Source organism: Neurospora tetraspora (genome assembly GCF_033439725.1).
Source record: "Neurospora tetraspora strain CBS 560.94 chromosome Unknown B0H65scaffold_1, whole genome shotgun sequence".
Taxonomy (NCBI): Eukaryota; Fungi; Ascomycota; class Sordariomycetes; order Sordariales; family Sordariaceae; genus Neurospora; species Neurospora tetraspora.
Genome location: NW_026944383.1, coordinates 2,767,986 through 2,788,152, shown reverse-complemented (window position 1 = coordinate 2,788,152; position 20,167 = coordinate 2,767,986). Strand labels below are relative to the sequence as shown.

The window sequence follows — 20,167 nt, the reverse complement described above, 5'->3', positions numbered from 1 at the left end:
ACTATCCGCCCTCGCAGGCATGATAAACGAAAAAACCCATATCCTATTCTTCGCTGATGTCAAATCGGTCGGTCGGTTGGTGCCGGTCGAGTGGTTGATCAATCGCCAGCCTCTCTAGTCGATGTGATGTGATCTTCTGTTCTCTTATACCATTGCCTCCTCCCTCTCAGCCCTAACCCTCCTCATCCGTCTCGCCAACTGCGCAAGACTCCTCAAGGGAGCTTTTATCATCACTTCATATGCATCCCTCCACCCGAGTTCCCGTTCCCGTTCCTCTTCTGGCTGGTCGGAGGTGTGGACGGAAACGGAGAAGAATTCTTTGATTGGGTGGTTGTGGGGTGAGACGATGTTGTTGATGTCGACACTGTTGGTGTCGCCCATTTCGAGATGGGAGAGGCGCCTGAAGTTAACGGTGGCTGTGCGTGTTGGACCGAGGAGGTTGGGGTTGGGGGTGTTGGAGGTGGGCATGTTGGTCGCGTTGGCAGAAGAGGGAGAGGGAGGTTGTGCGTATTTTGGCTTTGATGTTGCTGCTGAAGCTGGTGGGAGATACGCAGTTTTGGTCGTTGCTTTTGGGGCCGTGGCCGTGACGGGCACTGGAAGGTTGACGGCATATGTCTCTTGACGATCGGGCGCGGAGGAGGCGTTGCTCGCTAGTGTGCCGGTGAGGCTGGCTGGTGAAGACATGTTGAGTCTTGTTTGGGTTGGAGCAGCTCTTCTGTAATGGTGTTGGTATATAGTATTGGATGTTAGATCTTGTTCTTGATGCTAAGATGGGCAAAGGAGGACAGGTTAAGTTTGAGGATGTTTGGTGTTGTTTTTGATGCGAAGATATGCAAGGAGGGCAGCCAAGTCTTGACAGATGGTGGGTTTGCTGTTCTGGAGAAAAAGAAGACGGAAAGCGCTCTTCCTCCAGAGTTCTGATGTGGTTTCCTTTTCAGGTGGTTTAGAAAAAAGAAGTCTTGACCTTAATGCACCATCGAGTTATGAAGCCCTGAAATGGGGCCTGCCCTATGCCCGTGAAGAGCCACCTGGAAGAATTTATTTCTTTTCCGGACCGGACCTGGCTGCCTCACTTTGAAGCTGCATTCAGGTGCTTCACTGCACAATCAGGAGGAGTGCCTAATCAACAGTATAGAGTCAAGGGCGTATGAACTACACAACAAACAGTGACATTGAATAGCACCGGCATTCCCTAGTTACACACAGCTGGTTGAATAACACATCCATGGACCATCAAGGTGTTTGTAGTCTTCAAAATGACCCCCACTTAGCAACCACTTACACGACCCCTGGTGCCAAGCATTGGTGGGGCACTCGGGAACTGCAGCGGCCCTGGCCGTTCGGATGGAAACGCCCCACACCCACAGCGGGGCATCGCCCAGAACTTGAATCGGAGCAAAACAGCAGCTCCACCGAGAACTTTCCCGTGTGTCGAGTCCGCCCCGGCAAATGACGAAGTTCGTCCGCATCTTTCCCCAGCTTCTGTTTCGTCACATGCTGGTTGCTTGTTGTTGTTAGCAGCAGCAGCCTCCTTCGTCCCTTCGTCCCAACCACCCGACCACCACATACCTTACTCCACGGCCGATCAACCCACCGACCGACGAACGAACGGACAATGGCGGCCAGCGGGAGCATATTCCAGTGCCTCCTGCGCACGTCGCAGCAGAGCTTAGGAAAGAGGGCAGCTCAAGCTCAGATCATCATCTCAAGACAAACAGCAACAGCTCAAGCAGCAGCTGCGCCGCGATTCACGACAGCTAGACTCAGCAGCAAGGCTACTACTCCCCGCCGCCAATTCACCACCTCGTCCAGGCGCCGACAGACTCAACAACCCGGCGATGACCCGAACTTTACTTCCATCCTCGATAACCCTCCCGAGCTCGTCCGGACTGGCAAGAGACATGGCAAGGGGTTGATTATTCTGGGTACGTCCGGACCTTGCCCTTCTTCGCTTTACACATTTCCTCTCAACACCGAATACTAACCCAATTACCTCCTCCTCACAGCCATCATCCCCATCACCGCCCTCTTCCTCGGCACCTGGCAAGTCTACCGACTAAAATGGAAGACGGACCTAATCGCCAAATCCGAAGACCGCATCATCCGGCCCCCTTTGCCTCTCCCGCCCCGCGTCGACCCAGACGCCATCGCCGACTTCGACTTCCGCCGCGTCTACGCCGAGGGCGTCTACCGACACGACCAAGAGATGTTGATCGGCCCGCGCATGCGCGACGGCGAGCAAGGGTATATGGTCGTCACCCCGCTTGAGAGGGGCGATGATCCGAGCACCAAGGTGCTGGTCAACAGGGGGTGGGTAAGCAAGAAGTTTGCGGACCAGAGGAGCAGGCCGGATTCCGTCAAGCAGGGCGAAAAGGTCCGTGTGGAGGGCATGCTGAGAGAGCCGTGGAAGAAGAACATGTTTACGCCGGATAATAGGCCGGATATTGGCGAGTTTTATTTCCCGGATGTGAAGCAGATGGCCGAGTTGACTGGCAGTCAGCCGGTGTGGATTGAGCAGACTCTTGGTGGGTATCTCTGTTTTGTTTTTGCGTCTTGGGCCCTTTGCCAGTCATGGACATGGCTGTCCTGCCCCTATACTGGTATAATGGCTATTCTAGCTGGGTATGATACTAACGTATGTTGTACGCAGTCCCCGATATCATCACTTACTACGACTACGAGGCTCGTGGTATTCCCATCGGTAGAGTCGCCGAGGTCAACCTTCGCAACAACCATGCGCAGTACATCTTTACATGGTATGTCTCAAACGATACTTGACTCCTCCGTTGTCCTCCTTGACGTACCCTGCGGGATTACCACCACATCGGTGCCCGACTAACACATACTTAGGTACGGTCTCGCTGCTGCCACCTCCATCATGTTCTGGCTCGTGGTCAAGAAGCCCGCGAACCAAATTACCAAGCGCGTTCGCATGAACAAGAGCTGGTAAACATGATGTTATGAGTGGGTAAGGATGGTTTTGCTTTGTTACACATCAGTGGGTAACAAACATTCTCACGTCACCTCTTCATCCTCGCCTCCAGCCCCGGCCCGGCTAGAAGAGGCAGCCTTTCGGCGCTTCTTGGCCGGAACAGGTGGCGTCATTCTCAGTTCCTGGAGGAGCTCTCTAGGGAGGTATCGTTGCGCCAAGGCGAACGGTGTGGTTTGGGCGTTGGTTTGACGTTGTCTTTGGAAAAAAAAAAGTAAGTCAGCCCGTCGTGTACAATAGCATATGAAAAAGAAGTGTACAAAGAAGATCACAGAGGATATAAAAAGATACCCAGGGATCAAAGCAAAAGCATCAAACATACCTCTTCATCAATGTGAGCATATCACTCATGTCGATAGTCTTGCGATGCGCGTGCTTTGCGTACGCCGACAAGTCATCTCCCAACTGCTCAAAAAACCAGTCCGAAGCCTGCATGATCGCCTTGAGCGCTTCAGGCGAGATGTTACCCTTCGCGCCGCTCGTCTTGGCGAATGTTTGCGCCAACCGTTTGACCATGGCTGGGGATAGTGATGTGTACTCGATACCGTGTTTGGAGATCTTCTTGGTGGCTTTGATCTTGGAGAAGCCTCCTCGTTCACCGCCCTCTTCCCGAAAGAATCCGAGTTTCTCCCGCGCCGCTGAAGCTGAAAGTGATACCCTTGCCGCCGTTGGTGTGTAACCCGATAACTTCGTCATCTCTTCATCTGAGCCCGCTGCCTGGTCCTGGTCATGGTTGTTGTCCAGGTCCATGCCCATACCATCGTCGTTATCATAATCGTCAAATGTCGGTCCAATGTCGTTTCCGTCGTCATCGTTGTCGTCGTAACTGTCGCTCCTCCGATCCATCAACTCTGCAAAACCTCCGCCTTGGCCACTTGTTGCCGCTGCTTCAGCGGCTTGACCCATTTCAAACTGCCTCGTGGGAGAAGCAATCATGAACGTGCTCTCATCCATCCCGACCGGTACCTCAATATGAAAATCACTATCCCTCCCTCCAGCTCCCAGCAAACCCAACCCCCCTTCACCACCAATCGTCTCCCTCCTCCTCGTCTCGTCCGAGTCCAACCTGCTGAACTCATCCGGGATTCTATCCTCGGCGTTTCCGAACTCGTCGTCTTCTATTGCTGCAGGCGGAAAGAACCCCGAATCAATCCCATCACTTTGCTGCTGCTGCTGCCCGTGCGGTTGCGGGAAATCACTCAACCGCCCCATCGAATCCCTTATCCTATGTTGATCCTTCTCCGGATCCATCCGTCTCGGCAACTCAATACTCTGCACCGTGAAATTCTCCGTCAGATCTTCTAGTCCGGCACTCCGATGCGGTTGCGGCAGGTCATCGTCCATATCATCCTCCCAATCCCCTTCTTCCATATCTCCCAGCCCACCACCGCCGCCAATCGGTAAACTCAACCTAGGCCTCTTAGGCAATTCCTCCTCGTCATCGTCCCCGTACCGACTGCGCGTGGAGATGTCGAAGGTTAACTCCTCCGACGTATCCCCCTCCTCTTGTCCCCCACCACCAGCAGCCCCAGACAGCGCAGAACCAGGACTCGAACTACTACTAGGTATCCTCTCTGACTTGGGCGCCAACACTTTTCCCAGCTGCAGCAAGAAATTGCGCGGCGTCTCGCGCGCTTCGCGCAAGGAGCGCCGGCGCGCGTGGTGAGGCGTGAGGATGGCGGCGCGCCGGGAGTCGATGGCGCGGTAGGCGGCACGGACGTGGGGGGTCGCATTGGGGTTGGGAGTGTTGTGTGCGGAAATGAGGAGGCCGCGCGGGGTACGGGCGCCGGGGCCGGGTGTGTAAGCGGCTCGGGGGACGAACGGGATGCCGGGGGTGGTTCGGACGGGGATTTGGGAGGAGGATGGTTTTGACGGTGTTCGGGCTGGTGGTTGTGGTGGGTTATTGGGGTCGGCCATTTTGATGGGAGGAAGGCCGGGCCTGGCCTGGTTTGGTTGAGGAGTGCTGCGATGGGATGCGATGAGATGGGTGTCGGTTGATGGTGTTTGGAATGCGCTGAAGCAAAGTCGCAAACTGCTGGCTCCAAGAGTTGTCGTGAACCGTGGTGTGGGCTTTCTGGTATTGCGAATCCGTGAAGCCGTGGCCGGTCGGTCGGTGTTGTGAACCCCGATGACGAAGTTCGGAGGACAGACGCGACGCGTTTGGGCTTGGTTGCTTGCTTGATTGATTGCCCATTGATGAACGGGCGCACTTTCGCAAGTGGAACGGCGTTGATTGATCTGCCCCGCTTTTCCTTGAGTTGAAGCTACCCCACAATTCCGTAGTGGGGCGGGTGCGCCCGGACGGTCAACGCCCGGGCCAGCCAGGCTCGCCAGGGACTTTCCCCCTTGGATCATTCTCCACCAGTGATGAACCTCCCGCTGATCTTGTGGTTTGTTGTGTTTCCGTTCTGCAAAAAGTCTCGCTTGTTTTGCTCAACTTGTCTTGGGCCATCCGTACTCTCGGGAAAGCGGAGTGATGGACGGTGTCAGTGTCGGCTTCGTTCAGTTCTGGAAATACCTACGTCACGATGCTTCGGACACTGCGTATTACTGCGTACAAGGCTCCCGTTCCGTTGTACGTCCAAGGGCTCGCTCCGACGATACACCGCCAAAAGACGAAGGTCCGTCCGATAAGGGGAATATCGCAGCCGCTGTCAATAGTGATAGCGATAACGATGTGAGAACTTGTCTTTGTGCTCAGGCAATATCAGACAGTTCTATATACCAGCCATTGCCTGGCGTTAGGTTGTCACAATTGAACTTGGCTAAAAGCAAATCAGGGGGTCCTCATCCATACAACGATGCCCGTAGCCTCGCGCCTTTGTATGGCTTGACTTTCTTCCTCTTGGCGGTTGCTCGGACTGGAGATATGTTACAGATTGCCCGGGTGCTTCAAGAGCCGAATCTCAGACGCAGCCATCCGTCGTCTGTCAGTGGCCGTAGACATTCCCCGTGACAGCAAGCAGCACCATTACTCCACTGAAGCGCTGTTGTTTCTGGAGTGTCGAGTTGAAACCTTTGTGTCGGCAATGTCCAACGGCATGCAGTGCCGCTATCCATCAACAACTACGCCGATGAGATCACCAACAGATCGAGCTCCTCCTCTCTCTGGAGACTTGAGCCACCAAGTTTCGAACGGGTGAATTCGATCACCGGCCTCTGTTTCCCCTATCCTCCGATTGCCAAGACTGCACAACAATAAAGCCCCTGATATGGATATTGATTGGTTAGCGCGTTGCTAGAGGCCATCCACAAGTGTCCCGAGCATTACTCAGTTGCTTGTTGCTTCTGGTAAAGAGATGTTGTCTTTGATTACCAAGGTGATTGAAGCATTTTGACGCCGAAATGTTAGAGACATTGACCAACTCCCCAATCGAATGCCATGCCGCCAACAGAAAAAGTGACGGCACCTTTTGAAGGAATGATGGGATCTGAAAGGCTAACAGCGCTTCCACTCCACTTCAATCACCAGAGAAACGGGCTGCCCTTGTTGTTCAGTGCGACTTCCCCCGCCACGCCGCCACTTGCAGTTGGGAAAAGGACAGTGCGCATTCCCCTTGGTCTGGACAGTTTCTTTTGAGATGTTATCTTCAACTCGTGCTTTTGAGCGCACTATTGATGTTAGTGACTGATGATCAGTGGTCCGTCCTCTGCCACTGTGAGATGAAATCGACCCGACCAACTGTATGGGACGTCTCACTCTTTTTACCGCAATACACTGCCAAGTACCGCTTTTTTTCATTCGATTTGGATTCCTTCTAGCCAGCTGCAGTATAGTACTGCCCACTTTTCCAAGCCTCCTGCAAGCCAGAGTGGGAGAGTGGGTATGTGAACGTGGCCACACAAGGGGGTGAGATTGGTTGAAGCCCCTGTTGGGCCCAGATATTCCCGGCGCTATACCTGTTCTGAGGGTATCCAAATCGAATGAAAAAAGCGGTACTCGGGCTGCCAGACTGCGATAAGTCGTCAACAAAAGAGACCAATGGTGAGACGCACAGCAGCGACTCCAGCGTCACAAAGAAGCTACTTCCCAGACCGTGATACAGTAACAGCCGTAACCCTGGACCCGTCCTGACTCCTCACTGCAAGCACTGACCAGTGACGGGGCTACAACGGCACGAATGGCAGCGACCAGCCAGCGGCCACCAACCACTGGGCTCTAACGGGCGCCCAGTCCAGGCGCGCCCCAGGGCAAATTCCCAGCCTACTCCCTGTCTCCGCCCGCTTCCCGCCTCTTGAACGAGGACCACTTTGACCACCCAAGACCAGAGGCAGTGCACCACACAAGTCCACAAGTGCACCACACCTGCCAGCCTCAACCGATTGCACCGACCGACCCAACCCTTTTTTTTCTGTATCCCAAAGACTTTCTGCCACTCCGATCCGTCACTGCTGCTTTCACATCGACTACAACGACATACCAAATCTCTAATCACGAGTCCCTAATACCAATCCCACCCCCAAAACAACATCCCCAGCCATTCCCACAATGGCTGCTATCGGAGGCGTGCAGTCGATCAAGGTTCGTTGACTTCAAGAGTCCTCTCCTCTGACCTCCACCACCGCTCCGTATCGACACCGACACGGCCACCGCAATCGCTACCATCCTCGTCGCGAATCCATCAAGAACCGCACAATGTTTACAAAAGAGATACTAACACTCCATCTTCTGCTTCTAGTGCGTCGTCACTGGTGACGGTGCTGTAGGAAAGGTAAGCTCACACCCACCGCTCCCCCCTCAGAGTCACCGTGTTCCGCATCGCGCAAGGCCTAACCCTCGATTGCCAGACATGTCTTCTCATCTCATACACAACAAATGCCTTTCCCGGCGAATACATTCCCACAGTGTGCGTTAAACCCATTCGACACTCTTATCCGCGATAACTAGACCACCACCACCCCGGAAACTGACACGCGCGCTGCGATAGATTCGATAACTACTCGGCGAGTGTTATGGTCGATGGCAAGCCCGTGAGCTTGGGTCTCTGGGATACTGCTGGACAGGAGGATTACGACAGACTGCGCCCGCTTTCGTACCCCCAGACCGACGTCTTCCTCATCTGCTTCTCGCTCGTCAGCCCTCCGTCGTTCGACAACGTCAAGTCCAAGGTGAGTAACTGCAATGAGGGAGGAGGGGACACCACGCATATGGACCAAAATGCTGACTTTCCCGGCAGTGGCACCCCGAGATCCAGCATCACGCCCCCGGCATCCCCATCATCTTGGTGGGCACCAAGCTCGATTTGCGCGAGGACCCCGATACCATTCAGAGCCTGAGCCAGAAGCGCATGGCTCCGATAACGTTCGAGATGGGTGTCAACTGCGCCAAGGAGATAGGCGCGAGGAAGTACCTCGAGTGCTCTGCTCTCACCCAAAGGAATCTCAAGTCCGTTTTCGACGAGGCCATCAGGTAAGTCCATAGCCCACCCGCCCCCTCTCCATTAGATACGAAAACGAAACGCAACGAACTGACCCACATAAAACAACAGAGCCGTGCTCTACCGCGTCGATACGACCACAGAAAAGAAGAAGTCCAAGTGCACTATCCTCTAATTAATTCACCACAACCAACCAAACCAAACCAGACATACCACCACCACCACCATAACACCATCACACCAACGCTCATGAGGCCATTTACCGAGGGCGCAACGAACGCTTTGACATCAGCACAAAACAACAGGGTGTTCCATGGGGATAATTGTGAGGGGACACCATCTATACCCGGCGGACATAATTACATGTTGATGAGATTTTCTTTTCCTGGTTGTTCTGATCGTCTCGAAATAAACTCGCAAGCTGGTTTTCGTTTTTTTCCGTCTTTTTATTTTCATCTTTTTGGATCTATCCCTCCTCTACTACTACTACCCCGAACAGAAAGCAGAAGTGGAACGATACGATTCTCATCTATCTAGTGCCGACCGATGATGCTGGTGTGAAGTGCATCCATTCATCCTCCTCCACGTAACGGATAGGGCGGGCGGGCTTATAACACACAACGACACTCTTTTTTTCAGGCAGGTGATCATGAGGGGTACTGATGCGAGGAGAGGTCACAATCGGCGGGTATGGGCGAGGAGAGGGAAGGATCGAGGGATGCGCCGTCAGTTCCTTGGTACAATTTCTCCCGCTCGAGTAGAACAGAATATACAAGAGGAGTTGGGAAGAATGGGGGTGGATAGGAGGATCGTATAGTGGAGGAAGGGAGGGTTAGACAGAGCGAGAAGAGGAAAGAGTAGGACGGGGGTCAAGGGGATTGTAGTCGTAGTTCGGTAGGCTAGATCGAGGGAGTGCCATGCAAACTAGTTCAGATCAAGTCGTCGTTCACTGCTTTTTGTGCATTCTCTGAGGTTGACGGATCAGCTCCTGTTGACCATATCCGTGGTCTTTCAAGACCCTCTTCTACCCTATCTGATGTCCCGTCATCCAAGGTCTTCCAATACCCATCCCGGTGTCTTCCATCTGACTACCAGCTGGAGGTGAAGAGCCGACATTTCATCCCGTGATTCAGAACCTTCATCTTCCTTCTTTATCACCGTCATAAGATCTGCGCAGAGCCCGACGGAAGTGAAAAGAGCTAGACGAAATTCTTACAATATCAAAATTCCGGCATTCATCTGTTTCCTCTAAGGATTGGACTCAAAGGCGGTGAACGGATCGGGCTCGACAAACAACCGCCAATGACAGAAGAACCTTCAGTTGGTACAGTTGCTTCGTAGATTTCATTTGAAGAAGAGGTCGTGGGTAGTCATGGTGGTTGGTATGACCTGGCATATTTCATCGTGAGATTCTCTGTTCTTTCAAACCAACCATCCTTCTATCAAAGAAAAGGCCCGATGACACATGCAAAGGCGCAGGTTCGAGGGTATCATAAAGTTTCCTTGCTCTCTGACTCCTGTTGACTGAATCTGAATCTGACGTTGATGTGTATCCATTCCCCCTTTTCCTCTCCGCCTCCTTGGATGGGAACGTCTACCCTGTTCCTGATGGTGGTGGGAACCGCGATATGCAACAGTAGTAAAAGTATAAACAAAACGTGGACAAGAACACGCTGATAATGACATGAACAAAGGAAAATAAGGGACACCCGCGAAACTACCGAGCCTTAACCAAAGCACCAGACACGCGCGTGCTCTCTAGACAAAGCATAACTTGTCCAAAGCGTGCGTTCATGGGAAGCCCTAACCAACGGCAATTCTCAACCCCGGATCAAACCAGCCAAGCCAGAGTTTTCATCCTTCCCCGCCATCACTCCATTGCTCCTCAAACCGTCGCAGAAGCAAGTCCTACTACCACTTCTTGTAGCCACCGCGACCACCACCGCGACCACGTCCACCACCACGGCCACGACCACCACCACGACCACGACCACCACCACCAAAACCACCACCAAAACCACCACCAAAACCACCACCCCCACCGTACGAATCCTCCTCCTCATCATCACCACCACCAGGGTTACCGTCGTACGCGACACGCGCTCTCCTTGAAGGGTGGATAGCATCCTCGTCGTTCCTCTCCGGTACAGGAGCAGCGCCATCAGCACCCTCAGGAGCATTAGCCTTGGCAGCGGCCTTCTCCAGCTTGGCCTTCTCCTGGTTCTGCTGGCGGTTCAGACGCTCCTCGTTGAGCTTGCGGTTCTTCTCCTTGATCTTGTCTTGGCGGTGGGCGGTTTTGCCTCCTCCGCCGGCGCTGTGTTTTGAGGAGTTCGTGTCAGCATTTGCGGTTCGCATTGAGGTTGAAGGGGTGAGGGTAGGGAAAGGGAAAGGGAACAGGACGGGCAAACTAACCTCAACTCAACATTAATCTTCCTCGGCACGCCCTTGTCGTCCAACATCTCGCTGTGGTGGAACTTCTCGAGCGCCGTCTTCATGTGGTCGAAACGGCCGAACTCGACGAAGGCGGTGCCCTTGGACTTGGTCGGGTTGTCGCGGTGGGTGAGCAGGCGGACGGAGATGGGGTGCACAGACGCAAAGTGCTCCTTGATGGTGTCGGCGGTGGCCGAGTAGGGCATGTTGCCGACGAAGATGATGAAGCGGGTTCCCTTGGCGCCGTTGGCCTGGGGCTGTTCCTCCTCCTTGGTGGCCTCCTCTCCGTCCTCACCCTCCTTCTTCTCCTCGGCCTTCTCCTCAGTCTTGTTCTTGTTCTTCTTCTTGTCCTTCTTCTTGCTCTTCTTGTCGGTGGACTCCTCGGCCTTCTCCTCGGTCTTGGACTCCTCGGTGGTGGAGGCGGCCTTGTCCTTCTTCTCCTTCTTGTCCTTCTTCTCCTTCTTGTCCTTCTTCTTGTCCTTCTTTTCCTTCTTCTCCTCCTTGGCGGCGGCAGCGGCGGGCTCCTCGGTGGTCTCGGTCTTGGACTTCTTCTCCTTCTTTTCCTTCTTTTCCTTCTTGTCCTTCTTGTCCTTCTTCACCTTGGGAGCCTCAGTCTCGACCTTGGTGACCTCGGCCTTGCCGGACTCGTCGACCTTGCTCTTCTTGATGGCGATGGAGTTGACATCCTCCTCGGCGGTGCGCGAGCGCTTCTTGGAATCCTTGGTGGACTTGCCCATTTTGTATGATTTGCTGTCGTGTGGCGTGGGGTAATTGATCTTATTGGTTTTAGGAGGCGAAAAGGGAAGGTTCAACTTTGAAGAGATCTGGATCGTTGCACAAATGGGAAAGGGAAGGAAGGAGTGCCTGCTGGTTTCCCCGATTATTTTTTCTGCCGGTTCAATTGCAAAGGCGGAGAACGATAAGAATTGGGGTTCGCACTTCTAGTCGCAGCTCGTCCCGCATTGGTGGGGCCGTCCGCTGCAGTGACAGAGAACAGTGAAGTACCCACCGAAATGCCATCCAAGGTCCCCCCAGAATCTCTTATCTCCACCATCTTGTTATTTTCAACATCATCATGGCATTAGCTACCTACAATATGAAAGTTTACAGGATCTCATAGCCAATTCAAGCCAAGGAACGATCAAAAGGAAACCTCGACGATGCTCACATCCACCTTCTCCTTTCCAATGCCCCGGTCCAGGTCCACGGAGTCACTGTCCAGCAGGACCACCCTCGACCTCGAACTGGCACTCAACTCACGAACCGCGTCTAGAAGCTCACGGGATCTTCTCTCTGCCTTCTCTTCATCCTCATTATGAGGATTATACGCTTTTCTCCGCCACTCAAAGTATTGCCAGGGGGAGCGCCCAGTGTTATCAGCCATATCTGCCTCCATCTGGATGTCGTGCCCTTCTTCCGCCTCGTTCAGCTTCACGACAATGGAAAGTCTGTCAGTGCCTCTATTACACCCGCACTCCCCATCTTGGCCGCTTCATGCAGTACATCTTGTCCGCTGTTGTCGATCATGTCAATCCTGGCCCCAAGACTAAGCAGTGTCCGAACCATCGCCTCTTTGCTGTACGTGATGGCAGTCATGAGCGGCGTCCGTCCGGTCTTGCGTCTTTATCGTCGCTTCGAGGTCGGCTTCGCCGTACTTTACCAGCGCTGCCGCGTTTTCCACCTGGCCATGAGCCGCCGCCGGATGCAGAGGTGTGCGCTCATAGATGTAATCCTTGGCTTCAACATTGGCCTGGCCTTCTGTTGATGAGAAGCTCAACGAGGTGTTCACTATCAGGGACCTTGGAGACTTCGTGCAATGGCGTGCGTCCGAAAATGTCGCGAGCTTCGATGTCCGCTCCGTTCTTAAGCAAACGCTCAGCAACCCCCATCGATTGGGACTTCATAGCCCAGTGAAGCGCTGTCTTCTTGTTTTTATCCGCGATGCTCGCATCAGCACCAGACTCTAGTAGGAGCTCAGCTACGGCCGGCTTATCGAGAGCAGCAGCCCACGCAAGTGCGGTGCGGCCAAACGAATCAATGGCGTCGAGCGAAGAAAGGTTGACCTCGAGATGTTGGGCGAAGGGAGCTCCAGGTTCGGAAGATGGCGAGCTGCAAAGACGGGAAGTTGAGTTTGTCCAAGAGCTCATCATCTTCGAACAGGCGGCGGATCTCAGAAAGAGTCTCGACCCGAGAGGCAGCCGCGGATGCGGGCGCAACTTTCTCAATGGCCATCGCGGAGGTAGATACGCCGGCGTGGTCCTCGAAGTTCTTGTTCACGCCCTGTTCGAGCAAATATTTGCACATATTGGGTCGCTCAAACTCGACAGCAAACTGCAAAGTTGTACGTCAGCGCTGAGAACTCCGTGATATACTTGAGACGAGCCTTGGGAGCAGGTTCACTCACATGCAAGAGGGACTTTCCATCCGGGTTCACATCGCAAGGCGACACCTGCCCTTGGCCTAGGATGCTAGCGAGCTGCTGTACGGTTCCATGGTCTAGGTTCCTCCATACAGGGTCCGCGCCAGTCAACATCTTCGGAATGTGCAGAGTCCATGAGCCATTGGTGCGGAGGGTCTTCCTCTCAAGTGAGAAGGCTAGAGCCCGGGACACCAGCCACGTTGGGAAATGGTAAGTGTATGTGGTCATTGCACTGGTCCCTTTGCCGGAGGCTTCGCACCGTTTATGATCGCAGGGAAGTTTCTCCCAAAGTGGGGAGCCAGTCAGTGTGCCTCACAAAGAGCGTTCCAACAATGTTCTTGGGAGTCTGCACCTCAGTCTTGAAGTGGCAATGGCAAGGACATCCTATCTTGCACTTGGTCTTCGTTTGGAAGGCAGTAATACTTGTCATCGTATAGTTTAGTGAAATTGATACCTCTGGACAGCGTCCGTAACACAGGCCTCAGACTCCGCCATTCTCAAATTTAGACGCCCAAGCAGTCAATGAAATAGTTACATCTTCCTCTCATTCAAGTTTTCGTGCCGGAACCCCTTTATTGAAGCTGAGCCGCGCGTCGCAAACTCGTGTGCCGCTCTCTCTGTTGGTTCAAACAGCCGCCCGCAATATACTTGTTGTTGTCCAACTTTGCTTCACACTTGCAAAAGTTAGAGCTCTGCAGACACGAGCAAAACACCTGTGAATGAACAATACGCTTGAATAAACAATACCTGACTGGTCCTCAGGTTTGACAACACCAAAAAAAAATTACCCAAAAAAAAGTGTCTTCCGAATCCGCACCTGGGTCGAACAGGTACCTAACCCCAACCCACCCACTCTCCTATCCAGGGTCCTAGAAGCGGGCCACTAGCCTGGTGCGTCCACCAAGGGTAATGTGCTTCTCGCCAGATAAGGAGGCCTAACATCGCGGCGGCAGATAGTTGCGAGGACTTAGCTCTCTCCCCTCCATCACCAGGTGCGTCCACCAGTGATACGAGGTTCAAGCAACTAATCCCACAACAAGTCATACCGGCGAAATGTTTCGGACACGCATGTGCAGTTCAGGTCTTTCTCCATGATATCTGCAACCTCTCACAAGCCGGGGGCGGATATGGAACCCTAGGGGGGGCCTACCGACGAGTTGCACTTTTGGCTTGTTCTCCTGTCGATTATAGTGTACACCATGTCACTTTGGTGATGAATGATCGAGGTAGCTAGGCTCGAAAATTCGTGACTGGGTCGGGAATCGAACAGGGAACCTCGTGCGGTGGTAGGGGCCATACCGGCTTGTGGAAGTACCCTGCGGGGATTAGGGGGTCGCAGAAAAGGTCCTGGAACAGTTTGCAAAAGTTATGTTAGCCGCTTAATAGAATTTTGGCATTAAAGGTCTGATATGAATCCCTTCGCTAAAACAGTAAGTTGCGCGCAAAAGTTTTTCAAAAGAAAAAAGCTATTAAGAAAATTTTTGAAGGGAGAAAAATAATTTTTCTCTCCTTATCCCAAATCCTTAGTCTTGGGTTCTTCTTCCTTGGTCTGATGTTCTTCTTCCTTGGTCTGATGTTCTTTTTCCTTAGTCCAATGTTCATCTTCTTCCTTGGCCTAGTATTCATCTTAGAAATTTGGAAAGAAATGGTATGGTTACGATTCGAATTAGAGGTCTATAGAATAGCTACGGTTATTATTACGACTACGGCATATAAATATTTCGTGCGCGGATGTATGTGCGAGTGGTGGGAAATTAGGGTTTATATAGTAGGTTTGAAGGTTGAGGGGGAAAGAGCGAGGGTGAAGTTAGAAAGAGTGTGGGCGAGATTGGAAAGAGAGGGAGGAAAATTGGAAAGAACAGCGGCTGGAAAAGTTCGTGCAACAGGTCAAAATAGAAATTTATTTAGAAAAGTAAAATCAATGCAACGAAGTGTTTTTCTTCCAACGGAATTCGTAGCCAAAATCGCTGTACAATATTCTTCTAGATAAACCCGACTGTTACTGCCTTAACGCCCCAATATGGACCTGTTCTACGACCCCCTCTTCCCCCTAGGGTATGGGTTGAACAAGGTTGTGTGCTGCCCATTACACCAACGGACCACCGCTCGGGTGTGTGGAAGACTGGATGTGGTGGAAGGAGGGCCTGGGATTGGGGGTTATATGGGCAGGTGCGACCGGTTTTGGAGCGCTGGCAGGAGCGACCGCCCCGCGGTTAGGGCGGTGGACGAGACGGGACGGAAGGGGAAGGGCGGGCCGGCGAAATGGTGTGCCTGCCGGTTGGGTGCCGGGTGGCGGACGCCGGGCGCTGGGTGTTGGTGAGGGAAGGCGTACGCCTGAGGAAGGAGCGAAGCCTTGGAACCTGGAAATTGTCTGGAGACAAAACTTCCACAATAATTCAACATGAACATAGTATAGTACTACTATCAGCTCACGGTTGGAACTGAGGTGAGTTAAGGATTTCAGTTGGGATACTATTAATGGGCGAAAGGGACGATGACACGGATGGATGGCTACTCACGAGAACCGAATGTTTGAATGGCTTCAATATCGGCGAAGATTCCGAGATATGTCAAAAGCAAAGCCATCAGTGTCCTCGATAATATCCCTGATTATTGTGTGCTTGCGGCATAGGTGTGTATCGCCAAACCCTTCGTGACGGACACTCCGCGCAACCTCCATACAGGATTGACAACATGCAAGATTAGATATACTATACAGATCTACGTCGCTGCTGTTGCTCATACCCGTCATGCCCATCATCATCACCACTACCGCTATGCCACCCGGCAGCCATTCTCACTCGCACCAAACAAACTCCACGATCCACCACCGCTTCCGCTCCTGCTCCCGCTCCTGCGGTACTACCTCTTATTCGAACTCTTCCTCGGCTCCCTCAACGTCCCAGACTCATTTGAGCTGCTCCCCGCCAACGCAGCAAGTGGAACTTCAGCACCACTTGTAGTAACACCACCTACTGCCCTGCCTGTATGTCGTAAGGAAATTGGCCGATTAGTATCCAGCTCTCTGAGAATATCCAACACAACTCGGCATCGCACACACCCGCAGAAGACAAAAAGGGGAAAGAAAGAACCACCAAAAGCATAAAACATACAAACACGCACGCACGCACGCACGCACGCAAATTCAAGGAGACTCACTAGGACCAAGACTGATCCCCTTGCCACCCCTGAGCGAGTTCAAGCTCATTTGGCTCGCGCCCGTTCCCCTGCTCTTCGGTGGCGTAATCGAAGGTAACGCACCTTGAAACTCGGAGTCCGGACTCCTGTTTGACAGTGACTCGGCCCTCGAGTCGTTCTCAAAGTGCCCATCCAAAGACCCGGGATACATCGGGCTAAGCTTGGAACCAGAAGTGCTGTTGAGGCTGCCAACAGGAGTCGTAAGAGGGCTCTCGCGCGCCTGATGCGGTACCTGGAGTAGCTGTTGCTTCTTTGGGCTACTACTCGTATCCGGTGAGCTAGAGAAGGATTTCATGCTTCGTAGCTCGTTGACCTGATCCAGCCGTTCCTGGCGCTCGTCGGCGTCAACAAATTGCTCCTCGCCATCACGGACACTCCCGGCCACGGCAGTGCTGACGTCGCTGTCGGCAGCCGTATTATCACCGCTCTTGTTAGGAATGAAGCGATTGAAGGAGCCACTGGCGCTCAGGCTGACGTGTCGGGCGCTGCGGTAGCGTTCGTATTCTTCCTTGGTGTGTTCGGCTCCGGTGAAACTCTCGAGTGCATCAAAGACGTGCTGGAAGACTTGGGCATCAACGTCACGGGCCCAGAGGAAGTCGAGGTGTTCGTAGTGCGGGATCTCGGTGGCCACCGTCTGTGTGGGTAGTTCGCGAAGCATGACCTTGATGTCTACGAGCGAGTCGATGCCCCCGTAGACTAGTACAATTGGCGTCTTGATGTTGCGGGTGGGATACTTGGCGACCTTGGTGTACTTGCTGCTGGAGGAGAGCATGAGCGGGGGCTGTACATCGTCATCGTACATCTGGAAGGACTTGGTGCGGATAATCTGGAACCAGTGGACGACCGACTTGGTGCTTGTGAACGAATAAAGATGCGGGTATGCGGCAAGCTTCTGCGAGGTGCTGATATTCTGGGTCTTCCAGTTGAAGAGAAAGCTGAGTCCCATGTCGATGAGCTTCGAGAAGATGGGCGGGTAGAGGATCGACTGCCACATGGTTGCCGAACTTAGAATAGAGCGTCTTCCAAAGAGTAGGTATAGCACCTGCGGTGAGGCCTTGACGAGTGCGTCGACAATGCCGTTAGATAGACCGGCCGGGGACATGGCTGGGGCAAGAGCGATAAAGACGTTGACCTGGTCGTTGAGCTTCGGGTGGATGGACAGACTAGCAAAAGCTTGGGCTGTGCCCTGGGAGAAGCCGATGTATGACAAAGACGGCTGCCCTGTGGTTTCCAAGATGTAGCTAATGCTGTCGGGAATATCGTGGAAGGCGAACTCGTCGATCGAGAAGTTCCAAAACCTCTGTGACATGGGCGAACAGTGGACGGACTTCTTGGAGTACTTGTTGCCGCGGTTGTTTCCGAACTGCAATGTAAACTTTGTTAGTGGTGTTTCCGGCAACACTACGGGCAACACAACTCACCCAAACATCAAAGCCGCGCTCAACGAGCACAAAAGGCAAGCACCTCTGCTCGTCCGTGAGACAGACCCATACCTCGCTGTTCATCAGCAGACCGTGGTGGAGGTAGACAACGCGCTTCTTGATGCTGTTCGGTCCTCGGTTGACCTTTGTATCTTCCTCGCCCTTCCTGTAAGCCAACCGGTGCAGGCCGAGCAGATATCCATCCTTAGTTTGTACCACATGCTCTTCCGCGGTGTATCCGAACAGGGCGCAAAGATCGACAAAATCGGAGGCGTTTCGGACGGCTTCAGAGACGGCTGTACATATCGGTTAGGATTAGTTTCTTGCATGACAACCGACAAAGGCTCAAGGTATTGAGTGATTGTCACATACGCTGTCTCCTCTCCTCCGCCCGCTTTTGTGCTGGTGTTGTCCATCTATTAAACAGTCGTCTCGATAAACGGTAGAAAAGAGTAATTAGGGAATTAGGTAGGGCAAGCGTCAGGATACGGATGAGGGCCTCGAGTCCCACGAGCAAGAAGGACCCGATAAGCGCAACATACTCGGTGCTGTTGGAGACGAGATAAGACGTTAGACAAGTGCACCGAGATACGGGATGGTCAGGTAGGGGAAACAGAGGCATGTCTCACACATCGAGTCGCCCAAGAAATGGAACAGGCATTTTGGCGGCTTTCGGCAACTATACTCTCATTGGCCGCAAAGTTAGGTAGATTAGGATTGGAAGCGATCGATAGCTTAAGCTGTGCAAGTAACAGCTCTGGTCGAAAGGAACAGGGCAATCAGTAGCTCCCGAGAGGCATCATCGAGACCGCGCGTATAGGAGAATGGATAGAGATTGTCCAGGTCGGGACGGTACGAGGTGGTATACAAGACAGATGTGCGGCCAAAGAATAATGGGAAATTATTATATATAATGTATGGGGTCAAGAAGCTGTTGGTCGGTTGGTGATAAGGGAAAAAAAAGGCGGCCAAGATTGAGAAGGGGCGGTTTGATCCAATGTGATGTCACAATGTCAGGGGTGATCACATGCAAAAGCTAGGACAGAAAAAGAAGCTCTGAAGTGGAAGCGCAAGCGGTGTGCATCTCCTTTTCCTGTAGCACCTTCTAGTGTTTAACTCTTGGCCTTCTTCATATGTGAACGATTCACACTGCATGAAGTGTTCTCCATCTGATCATTGGCTCCTCGTTTCAGTACCGTTTAGCATAATATTGAAGGATGACTAACCATGGGAGCTGTGACCCAAAGCCCGGTCACTGTGTTGGTGTAGATCGGATGGGCGATGGAGGGCCTGGAGATCGTGGAGGGGTCCTGGCTCCTGGGATACACAAAGCCTGGGGTTGAGAGATCTAGATCTTGTGTATCCGCACACTTTATTCCCTGGTTGACGGTACTTACCATTCAACAATATCACGGACTCGGATGATATACCGGGCTCCTCAGCAATACCTCGGTGCTCGAGCAGTAATGTCAATATTCAAAACGAGGAAGAGAAGGAAAAAAAGAAATAAGGACCGGAACCAATGGAATTGCCGAACCCCTGAGACTCTGAAGAGCCCGGGCGCTGTGTAAGTGCCAGTGCACAGGCCGCTTTGTGCCCTATGCTCCTGCACTTTAGCACACCCGTTCGGCCCCGCGACTAGCGCACCCCAGCGATGGGATTCTGCCGCGTTCTGGAGATTGGAATTCCGATCGCCGTCCCTCGTTGCCCGCCAAAGTTTCCCTGACCAGCCACCACAGCCGGAGAACGCAGTCACCATGCCAAGCTCATGTAAAGAGATTCGTAGGTTACCAAAATCCCTTTGCTTTGGTTTGCTTTGTTGAGGTGATCCGCTAACCGTGCTCTCTCCCCCAGGCGCCGCGCTGGCGCAATGCCTCCAAGAGTCCGACTGCGTTATGGTCCATAGAAACTCGGCCGCCGATTGCCTCCGTGCTCCTCTCGCCGACACTCTTCCAACCCAATGCCAGCAGTTCAAGAGAGCCTTCGGAGACTGCAGGCGAGGCATGATCGACATGCGCAAGCGATTCCGCGGCAACCAGCCCATCACCTTCCAGAAGCTCCAGGAGACCGAACAATCAGGCGATGGCTACCAGTTGTATGCCGGCAAGTCTGCCTTTGCTGGCGGCAAGGGCGTCACAGATGGCAACAACTCGGCTGAGCCGGACTGGAGAGAGTTGGAGAACCAGAAGTACAGAGAGCAGGCTGCTGCTGGGGCGGACAAGAAGTAATCGAACCGATACGAGGGCATTGCGCCTGCGCCAAATCACAACACACCCGGAATCGAGGATAATCAGCTGTACGATGAAAAGGAAGGCGACGGTTCCATTACGAA

At 53.1% G+C, this 20,167-nt stretch overlaps 8 protein-coding genes across 8 annotated transcripts; 3 read left to right on the top strand and 5 right to left on the bottom strand.

Moving 5' to 3' along the window:
- Positions 1 to 72: 72 nt before the first annotated feature.
- B0H65DRAFT_24357 (uncharacterized protein) lies at positions 73 to 895 on the bottom strand. The gene has a single exon (XM_062822357.1). It carries the CDS (start codon positions 682 to 684, stop codon positions 145 to 147), a length of 540 nt encoding a protein of 179 aa, XP_062686160.1. The 5' UTR covers positions 685 to 895; the 3' UTR covers positions 73 to 144.
- Positions 896 to 1,384: 489 nt separating this feature from the next.
- B0H65DRAFT_24321 (SURF1 family-domain-containing protein) lies at positions 1,385 to 3,126 on the top strand. The gene is made up of 4 exons (XM_062822353.1): positions 1,385 to 1,925; positions 2,007 to 2,525; positions 2,651 to 2,756; positions 2,851 to 3,126. Exons 1-4 carry the CDS (start codon positions 1,616 to 1,618, stop codon positions 2,948 to 2,950), a joined length of 1,035 nt encoding a protein of 344 aa, XP_062686159.1. The 5' UTR covers positions 1,385 to 1,615; the 3' UTR covers positions 2,951 to 3,126.
- A 175-nt stretch (positions 3,127 to 3,301) lies between these two features.
- On the bottom strand, positions 3,302 to 4,906 carry B0H65DRAFT_415057 (centromere kinetochore component CENP-T-domain-containing protein; the record flags this gene model as incomplete). Its single annotated transcript, XM_062823961.1, has 1 exon — positions 3,302 to 4,906. The coding sequence occupies one exon, from the start codon at positions 4,904 to 4,906 to the stop codon at positions 3,302 to 3,304; it is 1,605 nt and encodes a 534-aa protein (XP_062686158.1).
- Positions 4,907 to 7,035: 2,129 nt separating this feature from the next.
- Positions 7,036 to 8,779, top strand: B0H65DRAFT_24270 (small GTPase RAC). Its single transcript, XM_062822348.1, has 6 exons — positions 7,036 to 7,511; positions 7,669 to 7,701; positions 7,778 to 7,836; positions 7,918 to 8,098; positions 8,167 to 8,399; positions 8,479 to 8,779. Exons 1-6 carry the CDS (start codon positions 7,479 to 7,481, stop codon positions 8,540 to 8,542), a joined length of 603 nt encoding a protein of 200 aa, XP_062686157.1. The 5' UTR covers positions 7,036 to 7,478; the 3' UTR covers positions 8,543 to 8,779.
- Positions 8,780 to 10,165: 1,386 nt separating this feature from the next.
- On the bottom strand, positions 10,166 to 11,693 carry B0H65DRAFT_24258 (uncharacterized protein). Its single transcript, XM_062822345.1, has 2 exons — positions 10,780 to 11,693; positions 10,166 to 10,681 (listed from the first exon to the last, which is right to left on the bottom strand). Exons 1-2 carry the CDS (start codon positions 11,532 to 11,534, stop codon positions 10,279 to 10,281), a joined length of 1,158 nt encoding a protein of 385 aa, XP_062686156.1. The 5' UTR covers positions 11,535 to 11,693; the 3' UTR covers positions 10,166 to 10,278.
- Positions 11,694 to 11,938: 245 nt separating this feature from the next.
- Positions 11,939 to 13,444, bottom strand: B0H65DRAFT_544070 (ankyrin repeat-containing domain protein; the record flags this gene model as incomplete). The annotated part of the gene is made up of 5 exons (XM_062829266.1): positions 11,939 to 12,226; positions 12,380 to 12,555; positions 12,587 to 12,906; positions 12,956 to 13,128; positions 13,202 to 13,444. The coding sequence occupies 5 exons, from the start codon at positions 13,442 to 13,444 to the stop codon at positions 11,939 to 11,941; spliced, it is 1,200 nt and encodes a 399-aa protein (XP_062686155.1).
- Positions 13,445 to 15,776: 2,332 nt separating this feature from the next.
- Positions 15,777 to 18,958, bottom strand: B0H65DRAFT_449631 (Alpha/Beta hydrolase protein). The gene is made up of 5 exons (XM_062825968.1): positions 18,465 to 18,958; positions 18,208 to 18,383; positions 17,836 to 18,131; positions 16,376 to 17,777; positions 15,777 to 16,200 (listed from the first exon to the last, which is right to left on the bottom strand). The coding sequence occupies exons 1-5, from the start codon at positions 18,494 to 18,496 to the stop codon at positions 16,079 to 16,081; spliced, it is 2,028 nt and encodes a 675-aa protein (XP_062686154.1). The 5' UTR covers positions 18,497 to 18,958; the 3' UTR covers positions 15,777 to 16,078.
- Positions 18,959 to 19,592: 634 nt separating this feature from the next.
- B0H65DRAFT_504794 (cytochrome c oxidase assembly protein PET191-domain-containing protein) lies at positions 19,593 to 20,063 on the top strand (the record flags this gene model as incomplete). The annotated part of the gene is made up of 2 exons (XM_062827945.1): positions 19,593 to 19,617; positions 19,690 to 20,063. The coding sequence occupies 2 exons, from the start codon at positions 19,593 to 19,595 to the stop codon at positions 20,061 to 20,063; spliced, it is 399 nt and encodes a 132-aa protein (XP_062686153.1).
- Between the last annotated feature and the right edge of the window lie 104 nt (positions 20,064 to 20,167).

What these genes read in the sequence shown, in the direction of transcription:
- B0H65DRAFT_24357 (XM_062822357.1), bottom strand. Translation starts at nt 684, where the DNA reads ATGTCTTCACCAGCCAGCCTCACCGGCACACTAGCGAGCAACGCCTCC.
- B0H65DRAFT_24321 (XM_062822353.1), top strand. Translation starts at nt 1,616, where the DNA reads ATGGCGGCCAGCGGGAGCATATTCCAGTGCCTCCTGCGCACGTCGCAG. An exon ending in CAAGGGGTTGATTATTCTGG is followed by an intron (nt 1,926 to 2,006) that starts GTACGTCCGGAC and finishes TCCTCCTCACAG; the next exon opens with CCATCATCCCCATCACCGCC. An exon ending in GCGCAGTACATCTTTACATG is followed by an intron (nt 2,757 to 2,850) that starts GTATGTCTCAAA and finishes ACACATACTTAG; the next exon opens with GTACGGTCTCGCTGCTGCCA.
- B0H65DRAFT_24270 (XM_062822348.1), top strand. Translation starts at nt 7,479, where the DNA reads ATGGCTGCTATCGGAGGCGTGCAGTCGATCAAG. An exon ending in GAGGCGTGCAGTCGATCAAG is followed by an intron (nt 7,512 to 7,668) that starts GTTCGTTGACTT and finishes TTCTGCTTCTAG; the next exon opens with TGCGTCGTCACTGGTGACGG. An exon ending in TCGACAACGTCAAGTCCAAG is followed by an intron (nt 8,099 to 8,166) that starts GTGAGTAACTGC and finishes CTTTCCCGGCAG; the next exon opens with TGGCACCCCGAGATCCAGCA.
- B0H65DRAFT_24258 (XM_062822345.1), bottom strand. Translation starts at nt 11,534, where the DNA reads ATGGGCAAGTCCACCAAGGATTCCAAGAAGCGCTCGCGCACCGCCGAG. An exon ending in AAGATTAATGTTGAGTTGAG is followed by an intron (nt 10,682 to 10,779) that starts GTTAGTTTGCCC and finishes CTCAAAACACAG; the next exon opens with CGCCGGCGGAGGAGGCAAAA.
- B0H65DRAFT_449631 (XM_062825968.1), bottom strand. Translation starts at nt 18,496, where the DNA reads ATGCCTGTTCCATTTCTTGGGCGACTCGATGT. An exon ending in GGCGGAGGAGAGGAGACAGC is followed by an intron (nt 18,132 to 18,207) that starts GTATGTGACAAT and finishes CGATATGTACAG; the next exon opens with CCGTCTCTGAAGCCGTCCGA. An exon ending in GGGGATCAGTCTTGGTCCTA is followed by an intron (nt 16,201 to 16,375) that starts GTGAGTCTCCTT and finishes TACGACATACAG; the next exon opens with GCAGGGCAGTAGGTGGTGTT.